The 12,513-nt window shown below is 36.7% G+C and overlaps 1 protein-coding gene across 1 annotated transcript; it reads right to left on the reverse strand.

The window, feature by feature from the left end:
• Positions 1–433: 433 nt before the first annotated feature.
• LOC117317067 (defensin-like protein 290) lies at positions 434–5,042 on the reverse strand. The gene is made up of 4 exons (XM_033871854.1): positions 4,911–5,042; positions 1,726–1,896; positions 1,063–1,157; positions 434–485 (listed from the first exon to the last, which is right to left on the reverse strand). The coding sequence occupies exons 1-4, from the start codon at positions 4,951–4,953 to the stop codon at positions 468–470; spliced, it is 327 nt and encodes a 108-aa protein (XP_033727745.1). The 5' UTR covers positions 4,954–5,042; the 3' UTR covers positions 434–467.
• Between the last annotated feature and the right edge of the window lie 7,471 nt (positions 5,043–12,513).

The following is a 12,513-nucleotide window of genomic DNA, read 5'->3' on the forward strand; positions in this document are numbered from 1 at the left end:
TGTGTGTGATGCACTGATTAGCTGCTCACAGAGGGTCCAGAACACTGCAGCACGCCTGGTTTCCCGCAGCAGGGAACACATCACACCAGTGCCTTATTCATTGCATTAGCTACCTGTGCGTTTCAGGTCACAGTACAATATTTCGATGTACACATACAAAGCAATAAATGGAACAGCTCCGGCGTATTTACAGGGACTTGTCACTCTCTTCCAGCTTTCACGATCACTACGGTCGGAGACAGAATCCTTGTTATGCGTTCCAAACTCTCGCACTGTGACTTATATTGGCCGGTGCTTTGGAAAGGTAGCAGCCATTTTGTAGAACAGCTTATATCGGTTACCAGGAAGACGAAAAGTCTGGCCAAATTCCAAGACAACAACAACAACAACAACAACAACAACAACAACAACAACAACAACAACAACAACACCATTAATTGTTTGAAAGAACGTTTTATTTAAGAAGATTATCCGTGATGATGTTCCTGGTAAAAAAGAAAACAACAGAGGTAAGCATTTGAGTATTTATGAGTTTGACAATGAACTTGATCCTATGTCAATATCTTTTACACCACGTCAAACAATTAGAGCCTCTTATAAATAATAAAACCGAAGATTCCAGTATAAACATGCAGCAGTATATACAATTTCCGTTGAATGCAATTGAATTGAAAAGTAAAGCAGTAGAAAACACTAAGAATAATGTACACCTACACATATCGCAATATAAATAATTAATTTCAAATCGATAATATCAAAAGTACACCAACTAAACAGACGATAATGATAGCAGATTGGTTGATTTCTGCAGTATCCAAAGCAGAAGAACCGATTCAGCGTAACTTTATCAGTGAAATACAGCCTTTCTAGTTGGTTCTCCATTGTTAAAAAAGACATCGGAGAAATAAGGACAAAAATGGTTGTCTCTTACAACACACACAGCCGTACATCAGACATAGTCTTTCCCTGCACAGGTTCTTATGCCCTTTCCCAGTAATCTAAATCAATCTTATATAAATAGCATTAGGCATATTAGGAAAACTTATATCAGGAGAAACGTACATCGGTATCGGTGCATTTGCATCGACCATCATAGCAATGCTCCTTTTCTCTATCGCAGTGGTGCATATCATGGCAGTCTTCCTTTGTTTTGCAAACTGTGGACAAATATATCAACGCTTGATTAAACAATGAGTAACTATATTTAGTATCGTCTTTCTACATTACTATATTTGATAACTATTTGATTTAGATCATGGAATAAGAAAGGGTTTTGTTAATTTATAAAGGAGCTCTGTAAAAGTTCATCAATGATATACCCACATATCTTCAAGGTTTTTTGAGAAATTTTGTAAAACTGCTGTATCGTGTTGTTTTTTTTATTTCTGTTTTACAAATTAATATATATATATTATACAAATATATCAAGGGTGTCTGTGCAATACTCCAGATTTCTCCAGACCTATGTTCTATTGCATGAGGCCGAAGATTACATTTTGATAGGCAAACAACCTAGAAACATTCAGTATCAAAGCGTTATCACATGCAGTGTCAGTTTAAATCCTCTAATACTTTCCAACGGGAACATTTGAACGCTACGGGAAGGAATTTCTTGAATATAACGACGGTTGGTGACTGGGGGCTTTGTAATACATTTGTGCCCGTGCGTTTGTGGCGGATGTGGGTGGATGGGAGGGGGAAGGAATGAAGGCTTGTGCGACTTACTTGATCCTTCGTAAGGCCTGTCGGGACTTGGTGCAGCCGTGACTCCATGTGTACGACATTCGCATGCACTTTGTATACAAGACCAGTGGTGCGTCGGGTCTTCACATGTCCCAGCGCAGTCATTGGCTATTGTACAGTGGGTTGCGCGTCTTACTGAAGCTTGGCATAAAGCTAGAAAATATAATAATAAGTAAATAATTTGGTTTGGTTTATTTTGTTTAACGTCCTATTAACAGCTAAGGTCATTTAAGGACGGCCTCACGTGCGTGCGATATGTATGCGTGTGGTGAGTGCGTATGTGTGTTTTGGGAGGCAGCGATATGTTTGTGTGAAGTATCCTTGAGGTAGGCCCGGACTTTTGCCGATTTATAGTGCTACCTCACTGCAGCATACTGCCGAAGACACCCAGCAATAATCATGATATAATGAAATATAAAACCTACATGCAGTAATGTTTGTAACAAACTTTCCCGCTATTACTGCTGAAGCTGATTGCTATACAACATACGTTATCGTTACGTACATGTAAGTCGTCGTAATTTAATAGAAATCAGAAAAAAATAAGTTCTGACCAATTAGAGGTCTCTATTTCATTTCAAGTGTTGATTACAATAGGGCCTGTTACGCAATTCCCTTGCACAACACCCGCAGGCCGTAAAACATAATAGGCATATGTACCAAGTTTTGACCAATCAGAGGCCTCCATTTCGTTAACATGGAAAACAAGCTTCATGAAACTGTATAAACTGTGTTTGCAATTTCCTGAAACCCTTCTGTACTAATTGCTGGTTAAATCTGACAAGATCTAAAATTTTAACTGATCAGAGTCTTCTATTCCACTGCCATGGAAAAAGGAAAAAAAAGTGTTAAGGTTTTAGTTTTTGAAAATATATGACACATATACTTATAATTATATAATTACAGTAGTATCAATTCAATCAAATCCGGTTCATTAGAACAGCCGTCACGGCTTAAATGTATTGTAAACCGGAAATTAGACCAGTGGCAATCTTGGATTTCCGCTCGAGGTAAAAATAGAGTGTAGCACATTCAAACGCCAAAATGAATTCCTGTATAGTGAAAGGATGGTCAAACCGTTCATAGCTGAAGAAAAATACTAATTTATAAAATTACTCTAATGCGTTGCACATTGCATGACATAATGAAATTTCTAGTGTACACAACGTGCAGAACATTAAATGATATGACATACGCGAGCAAATAGATGATGATATGTACAGGAAGTCTGCATGGGAGTCTAAAACGCAGACGTAAACAGATAAGCTACAATCACATTCTTGAATTTGGCCAGGGTTTAAGTTTCCTGGTATCAGATGGTAAGTTGTTCCACAATGTGGCTGCTACCTTTCCGTAGCACCAGTATACCACAGGTCACAGTACGAAAGAAGTTTGGGACGCATGGACAGGATTCTTTTTCCGATTACAGTAATCTCGACGGCTGGTAGAGAGTGAAAGGTTCTTGTAAATACTGTGGAGCTGTTCCTCTTATTGTCTTGTATGTGAACATCAAAATTTCGCACATCTATGTTGATGAATTGCCGGATACACTCAATGTTTTAATTGGTGATTAAAGAAACCTGCAATAGTGTTCAATTGTTTATAGTGTTAATGAAATTGTTACATGACGAAGGTTATAGAGGAAATATTTTCGTTAACTTTGCACCAGAGGTGGCAATGTAAGAGTTGCCGACATCATTATAGGAAACAAGCAACCAATTGGAAAAATAGACTTTTGATACATTCCCTATGTATAGAAAGATGAGCCAAGGATTAAATGTCTGGCAGCCACTGATTGGTCAGTATATTATGAAGCTCCGAAAGAGATATGTAGCCGGATAGGTAAATATCCATAGGAAATGTTGATATCAATTTTGTCCCATTGAATTTTTATTGCGAAATTCACCCATTTTCAAAATGAATACCCTTGATAATGTTTAAGCTGAAGGACCAAACTTCTTTTTGATAAAGTGTTCTACGAGACCCTAAACTGTTGCTATTCGAGAATTTTAATGATATACTCCAAAAACGTTAAAACTAAAGTATATGGAAAAACAATTGTTTGGTTGGTCTCTAATTAGCAGTACAGTAACACAAATATAGCATTTCCTTGCCTAAGATGATGATTTACAGGATGATAACTAAGGATGGAATATCGCCCAGCTTTTCATTGACACCATATTCCAGTTGACGGTTATATTTTTATCACAGCTGGTCTGAGTTCAATGTGCAATGCTTACCATGCAGTACGTCATTAAAGTCATCTTTATGACGTTCTCAATTTATATCACTTCAAATCATAAAGGAAAACGCAGGGAACATGAAATAAACCAACAAGAAAATACTAAAACGCCAACAAGACAGTTATTCTAAGTGAAACTCTGTAAAGGAGGGCAAAATATGAAAAAGAATCCCTGAAAATTACAAGTAGAATAAGACTAGGTGCCCAGGAAGGGAAAACGTCTTCTACAACAGCCGCCAGGCAAACCTAGGTTATGTAAATCATTAAAATGATAACCAGGTTATTTAACGACGCCATCAGGAAGATATCGAACACGACTTCAAATCGCTTGAGAAAATAACATATTTCCAAATGACACGATGATGTCCAATATAATCTTTCCCATAGTCATCCTTAGTTTACATTGCTCGAAACCTTGTGTAATTAGGTTTTTCGGCCATCAGTCGACATCTGTGACGGGAATCGAGATAATGGAAACATTCTCGAATATTGGATCAACTGGGACAAGGAAATAATTGAAAACATCACGTTTTTCATGCATTTTACAAGCTGTCCCTTCACAATAACTATGGCGCAATATCTTAAAATTGTGTACTAAGTATGTGTTATTTGTATCTGAAAGACTCCACTTGGTGGACCTTGTCCTGAGTTGACAAATCTGATTGTGGAATGTCATTTTATAAATGAATTGTATACTTCAGTGTTGATCTATCCCTCCGGATTTATTTGCCCTGGTAATTTGTCTGATGAAAGTGACAGCAAACATGCTGTGCTAGTCACCAAAACGTCACGTATAAACATTCATTGGTTGTGTAAAATAAAATCGTTACATTAACCATACTTTCGAACCTGAAGGAAAACCGGTTTTTAACAAATATGAATTTAAATCTGAAATATCTATTATTTGTCAGTAATAGATACTCACCCAAAGTAACGCAAACGAGGAAGACTACCACTAAAGCTCTCATGTTGTCGATCCGAACCTTCTTTGATAGTAATCTATTCAGACTTTGCAGTAACGAGTGATATACCGAGCGCGTGAGTGACAATTCGACACGAATGTAACATGTGGCCTTTTCCCAGACTTGACTTATCTTCATTTCGGCCCCATACATTTGTTTGGCATTGGATTGAATGTCGCATCACACGAAGCGTCCCCACATGAAGACGGAGTATACAGAAAAAGTCAACGAAAAGAAATGGGTGATCAATAAGAAATGGTCAAAGTGTTGCATAGGGGCTGCATATCAGTTTTATTTCGAAGACATAACAAATAGCAATTCTGTTGAGCGTCCAAATGCGCCGCGTGGGCGTTTGACGCATGCCCAGTGTGGAAAAACCTATACAGTACATGTATACCTAGCTAACAAAACGACAATGAATGAATAAATTTGTAATTCAAACGATGTACTTTACAGACATGTTCCGCATCGTTTGAGTTTTAAGCAAAAATCAAATAAAAGGAATTGCTACATTATTTTCCATATATATGCCTAGTTATCCAGCAATCATTACAGAAATCCATAACGACAGACCTTATAACCATTAAGTTATTGCAGACTTTGTATTAAGATACAGTAATATGACTTTAACAATAACTGATGAAATCGTAAATTGTCTGTAGGTGTCAAAGTAGGCTGATAATACAGTACATGAGCATACACTGTTATATTTTGTTGTACACAGTTTGGTTTGTTTTTGTTTAACGTCCTATTAACAGCCAGGGTCATTTAAGGACGTGCCAGGTTTTGGAGGTGGAGGAAAGCCGGAGTACCCGGAGAAAAACCACCGGCCTACGGTCAGTACCTGGCAACTGTCCCACGTAGGTTTCGAACTCGCAACCCAGAGGTGGAGGGCTAGTGTTAAAGTTTCGGGACACAGAGATAGTTGTTTACATCGGTTGATACAAGCAAACAACAATACGCGACGAACCCACTTTATTTTCGTCAAAATAAAAATAGATAACTAGGTCATTGTAAACATTGACGCATTTGTAGAGCTGTCCCTAATCTCTATGTTATTGTAAAAATGTGTTTAGCTTTCATCGTTATCATTCAGGTTTCACAATTATATATATATCAGTGGTATATACTATTCGTTTTCTGTTTCCTATACTGCATATTGCCGTTAGGAGGCGATAACATTTATCGAATGACAGATTGTTGTTATTATAGTCCTATAATTTAATTGGTTGCCTTCTTTAACCACTTAATTGTTTTTAATTGACTTTCATTATACCGCTGATGTTTATCATTGTGAAAGCAATTCACTTAACCTGAAGTAACGTATAAGAAAGGATTGCGAAAGTTGTAGCTACTGTTAGGTCTATCACAACTAATTATTTTACTATGTGTTATTGCACCTGTATTCCTACGTTATTTTATTTTCTGTAGAAGTGTATATTTCTAATTTTCAAATATGGAGACCCTACTCTTACTCTCGAATATAGAAAGCATCCATTTGATATGTTAGTTATTAAAAAAATAGAAAAAAAACCCATTCAGAAACACGTATTTATGGACTTGGTTCCAGCACAGGGGATTGTTACAAATGATATTATATTGAGATGGGTCATATATGTATATACATCCCTCTAAAAGGAGAGAAGCTACTTCCTGGCCAACCTGCGGAGCTATTTTACAACAACCACAAGCACACTTACTTTCGTTCTTTTTTCCCTATTGGATTGGGTGCTTAAGTTTCCTTATACATGTATACAGTATATGTATTGAACATTTATCATCCGCAGTAGTTAAAAGTGCATTTTATCGTCTAATCCCACTTTTATGACAATTTTGTTGCGAGTTGAGAGATATCCCCTCTGACCGACTTATGTTGGCCCGGAAGTTCTCTCGAAATAATTTGGTAAGTACCCAATAAAAGCAGATAAACACCGATGCACACGGAACATATACAGTTCCGTAATAAATACTTCTGGCACAACATATCTTTTTGAATTTTGCATTTTTTTTAAGATACCAGATATTCGAAAAACAAGGTTTGTAGTGTGTTTTGAGGAAAGACATAGAGTCGGAACAAACGATTGCCATTTTAATGCGGTGTTCATCGATACGGTCGAGGGCCAAACCGAAGTTGCATTCTTTGGCGGAAAAGATGGAACCGCCATGAGGTAGTCGACCTGGAGTGCAAGAACTAGCAATACAGCAGGCTGCAGTCACTTTCGTAACTTCTTTGGAACCATCTGTGTAAAGTTGTATGTGAGGATATGAGTTAAACTGAGCTGCAAATTTTAATGCAAGTGTTTTTTGCGTCTGCCATAAAGAGATGGTACATTTGCTTCCACATACAGGCTTTTAACAGGTGTTGTTCGAAAAGCTCCAATGACTAGACGTACCCCCTGGTTATGGATTGCATCTAGCATCTCAGATAAGAGCTGCTGGCTGACCTGTATACCATATAACCGTAATACAGTTTTGCTCGAATAAGTGTCCTATAAATATGCAAAAGCATTTCACGGTCCGCTATCCAATCAGTATGGTGAAGGACTCGTATAATGTTCAACAACATGTAGCACTTATCCTGTAGATACTTAATATGTGGTATTAAAGAGAGTTTAGAATAAAAAAATGGGTCATTGTGTGATTTTTTATTTCTAGCAGAAATGCATGCACACATATTGGATTTAGATAACTTCCATATGTCTTGGAGCCTGTTTAAACGCTGTTGAAGTTGTCTTTCTATCGTGTGCATGTCTCTAAGATCTGTAATAGAACCATTCTGTCGACTGGTTTATATATTTGACTAAAGACATAACGTTGATTTTAAGACCAAACAGGGTAACTGGTAGAATTCTACCCTATGGGACCCCTTTTCCTGTTTAGACGTTTTAAGAAAGAAAAAAAGAAAGAAACGTCCGACCGACACGAACTCTGAAGTGTCTGTCTGATAGTTCATTTGATATAAAACTGGGGAAGGTTTTACGAACGCCAAGGTCATCAAAATCTTTCATGATGCCATATAAGGAAAGAAGAATACGGCAACATAATGTTCCTCTCGAATGAATGTCTCTAGTCTGAAGAGATGGTCATTCGTTCCTGTTCTGTGTCTAAAACCATTTCCTCTTCTCCGTCTAAAAACATTTCAGACTTATTAATACTATTCCATACATTTTTGAAGAACTTGTAAATTGTGAAGGACGTGTTTGATATTTTTGATACACATTATCTGCAGCTGTATCTTTTGTCAGTTTTAATTGAACCCACGTTCGTTTGCACGACAAATTTTAAAATTACTGTAGTTTTATGCAGTTGGGGAATTCTAGTAGCTTCCAAGAACATCAGCCCGATCAGTGCTTCTTTTAAAAGATTGTTTTGACTTCTGTGGTTTTGGCGCGGATTCTGGAATTGTTTATTGAGAAATGGAAGTGAGTGTTTAAGAAGTGATTGGTTCGTAGAGTCTAGTAAATTTTTCTGTGGTAAGCTCCTCGTTGCATATGTGTTGGAATCGGGCTTTGTGAACAAATAGGTGTCCCAATATTCTTTAGAAAATTAGGGGCGTGATCACTCTCACATATATCATTTGTTGTACCTTCCCGATATAATAAAATAGAATGGAAGGTGGTCATAATGATAGGTCAATGTTCGTACAGAGTCCGTAGCAGAGTGCAAATAGTTAGAGGTATGACTGTTAAAAAGGCATATGCTAATTTTTTGTATACATTCCTCAATACGCCTTCCTCTCTCGTCTACGTTCGGAGAGCCCCACAGGCTTTTATATACATGAAAATCAACCGAGAATTATGAATGATGTCAAGAGTTAGACGATGTTATTGAGCTGCTCACTAATGAAAGCAACACTCGGAGGAAGATTAATGAACAGACAGTTACTTGTCTGTGTAATGTGTCACAGACGGAAACTGTCTGTATATTTTGTTTAACTTAATCCTTCTGTGAGGAATATTTTTATGGACGCTTCAAGCTGCACCACCTGGTGCTCAGCTTCCTATAGTTGGAATGTTGTTGTAGAGTGAGACATTTCTAAGAGTTATCGGAATTTTGAGCATCATTTATTATAGGTGACATTCAGATCAGGCCCGCCTGACTTTTCCCCGGTTATTTTACTGTTTTTGTTGGTTATGTAGTCTATGACCTCATTCGAGGTACAGAGGTTTAGTGATCAGCGGGACCATCGCGAAACGCTTTGGTGCCCTAAATGACCATATCTAGGACTCTAATAAAGATGGTGCTTTGAAAACATTGACTGTTGTTGATGATTGTATGGTGGTGATGGTTTCGGTTTTAATTGTTTGTTATCTTTTGTTGTAATTGTAAAACGGGATCCCAGTGCTGATCTTCAGGTTTTGTTGGCCAGCCAACACTATACAATTCTAAATGTGGAAACTGGAGAATTTCGACTTAGACGAGAGCTTACAACAAAATGTATACATTGCCATACTGTGGGTAGTTAATGGTCTTTTGACTGGATTTTACGACGATAAGAGTTACACAAGATAATGCACTTATGATGCCACGTCGAGCATCCTGATAAGGTATTAGATGAAACTAATCCTGTAATTAACCTTGATTTATTTGTATGAATAATCTAACAAGCTACCCATAATGACTGGATTGGTTAGGTTTGGAAATGATGTGTCCTATAAACGCAAAAAGGTCATGTAAGGGGATGCTAACCGTGTTGTATAAACGTATCATTTGCTTCCAGACAAGCGTTGTAAGTCTTAAGTGTGTATTACTTGGTATTGAAACTGACTATGAATCGTAAGTAACTATGTATTGTTAGTGACTATGTATTGTAAGTGACTATGTATTGTAAGTGACTATGTATTGTAAGTGACTATGTTTTTAAGTGACTAGGTATTATAAGTGACTAGGTATTGTAAGTGACTAGGTATTGTAGGTGACTATGTTTTTTAAGTGACTAGGTATTGTAAGTGACTAGGTATTGTAAGTGACTAGGTATTGTAAATGACTATGTATCATAAGTGACTAGGTATTGTAAATGGCTATGTATCATAAGTGACTAGGTATTGTAAGTGACTAGGTATTGTAAGTGACTATGTATTGTAAATGACTTTGTATTGTAAGTGACTATGTATTGTAAGTGACTATGTATTGTATGTGACTAGGTATTGTAAGTGACTTGGTATTGTAAGTGACTAGGTATTGTAAGTGACTAGGTATTGTAAGTGACTAGGTATTGTAAGTGACTTTGTATTGTAAGTGACTATGTATTTTAAGTGACTAGGTATTGTAAGTGACTAGGTATTGTAAGTGACTAGGTATTGTAAGTGACTAGGTATTGTAAATGACTATGTATCATAAGTGACTTGGTATTGTAAGTGACTAGGTATTGTAAATGACTGTATCATAAGTGACTAGGTGTTGTAAATGGCTATGTATCATAAGTGACTAGGTATTGTAAATGGCTATGTATCATAAGTGACTAGGTATTGTAAGTGACTAGGTATTGTAAGTGACTAGGTATTGTAAGTGACTAGGTATTGTAAATGACTTTGTATTGTAAGTGACTATGTATTGTAAGTGACTAGGTATTGTAAGTGACTATGTATCATAAGTGACTATGTATTGTAAGTGACTAGGTATTGTAAGTGACTAGGTATTGTAAGTGACTAGGTATTGTAAGTGACTTTGTATTGTAAGTGACTAGGTATTGTAAGTGACTAGGTATTGTAAGTGACTAGGTATTGTAAATGACTATGTATCATAAGTGACTAGGTATTGTAAATGACTATGTATCATAAGTGACTAGGTATTGTAAATGGCTATGTATCATAAGTGACTAGGTATTGTAAATGACTGTATCATAAGTGACTAGGTATTGTAAGTGTGATTGGTCAACCACTTCGCTATGAATGATTATTCAACGCTTTTCACTTGTGAAATAAATATGTACATTTATATGATAATTGTCTTTTGTATTCCATTGTGTTAACCTTATATATAATATGTTTGTTACATGGAGTCCACTGCACCCGCGGTAGTGTCATGACTCTTAAACGGGACATACTTTGATGTTAATGAAGTTATGTTTTACTATATAGTGATAAAACACTGTCACATTCCTGGTATTATTGATTTTCGAAATTTCTACGATCGCAAACTTCACTTTTTACGTCGACTAATTAGGCTCCCAAATGAATAACTTGTCATATAAACAGGAAACCTTGTGTTATTAATAAGTCAATAATTTTCAGAAAGGCGGGGTCGCAGTTGCCGAGTGGTTAAGGTGTCCCGACACTTTATCTCTAGCCCTCCACCTCTGGGTTGCGAGTTAGAAACCTACGTGGGGCAGTTGCCTGGTACTGACCGTAGGCCGGTGGTTTTTCTCCGGGTACTCCGGCTTTCCTCCACCTCCAAAACCTGACACGTCCTTAAATGACCCTGGCTGTTAATAGGACGTTAAACAAAACAAACAAGTCAATAAATCGCTACTATGGCACAATAAAACAGAATTAACGTGATCAATTGTTAGTATTTATCATGGGTCTTGCTGTTGAAATTTATTTTGTTAAGCTGCATGCGGAAAATGCATATGCCAGCGGAACACCATTCACAAATATTGCACAAAATAACCATGAACTCTGAACATAGCGGAAAGGCTCTTTTCAGGAAGAAATGTTGAACGGCGGGAAAAAAAAGATCCCCAAAACTCTACCGTTTTGAATCATTTTTTTTACTATGATTAGATATCGTCTTAATATCCAAAACGAGCATTCGTATGAATTGAAATACCTCCCTTTATGCCATATTTGTCATATTTGTGTAATAATTTTATAATATGTTTATTTGGCAAGTTATATGTAATGTTTAATAAATGAGGAATGCATCACTCCTGGGGCGGGAGAAATGGGGGCCCAACAGGAAAAGTATAGAAAAAAAAAGAAAAGAAAAAAGAAATTTTGGAATATTTTTTTAAGAATGACAGGATTTAGTCCTCCTGTAGTTTTAACCATTGTGAGAGGCAGAGTAGGAAAATTACTGAAACTATAATACCTGAAACATGACTTAAATAAGAGCATTTTGCCATGATCCGGGTGAACGATGCAAGGCCTCTTGGCCTCTTGTTAGTGTAGATGTCAGTCTCTGTGTACTCATGAACCAAGTATAAACATTCTATTTCAGTTTATTTTTACAACATTTAATTGCAAAACAAATATTTCCCTATGCTCAATTTTGTTTTAAAATACAAAGCAATGTTGTCAATTAGTTTTAATTACTTTGCACAAAACTCCTAGTTACTCTCTTTAGGCAATATATTTCATAGTGTTTGAAGAGGTGTTTTTAGCACATACAGTAATCATAAAAATAATGTAATAGGAATTTATATTTTTGACCTTCAGAGAATTTCGTTTATCGTAAAAAGAGATTGTTCTCAATCAAAATCCATAATTTTTTTCCCTGTTCCTAAAGTATTAAAACTGTAACGTTTTGCTTAGCATATATGATATGGTCTCCAAGAGTTTCACATGGGTCCACGTCCCGAGACTGGGTACACTGGTGCTCTGCCAACATCGATTATTTCGGGGG

This window comes from Pecten maximus, chromosome 18 (genome assembly GCF_902652985.1).
Source record: "Pecten maximus chromosome 18, xPecMax1.1, whole genome shotgun sequence".
NCBI classification, from domain to species: domain Eukaryota; kingdom Metazoa; phylum Mollusca; class Bivalvia; order Pectinida; family Pectinidae; genus Pecten; species Pecten maximus.

Bases quoted from the DNA above. Each gene is read 5' to 3' on its own strand.
- LOC117317067 (XM_033871854.1), bottom strand. From the start codon at position 4,953: ATGAGAGCTTTAGTGGTAGTCTTCCTCGTTTGCGTTACTTTGG. The intron at 1,897-4,910 runs GTGAGTATCTAT...TATATTTTCTAG, and splicing joins CCTCGTTTGCGTTACTTTGG to CTTTATGCCAAGCTTCAGTA. The intron at 1,158-1,725 runs GTAAGTCGCACA...ATTTGTCCACAG, and splicing joins CAGGCCTTACGAAGGATCAA to TTTGCAAAACAAAGGAAGAC.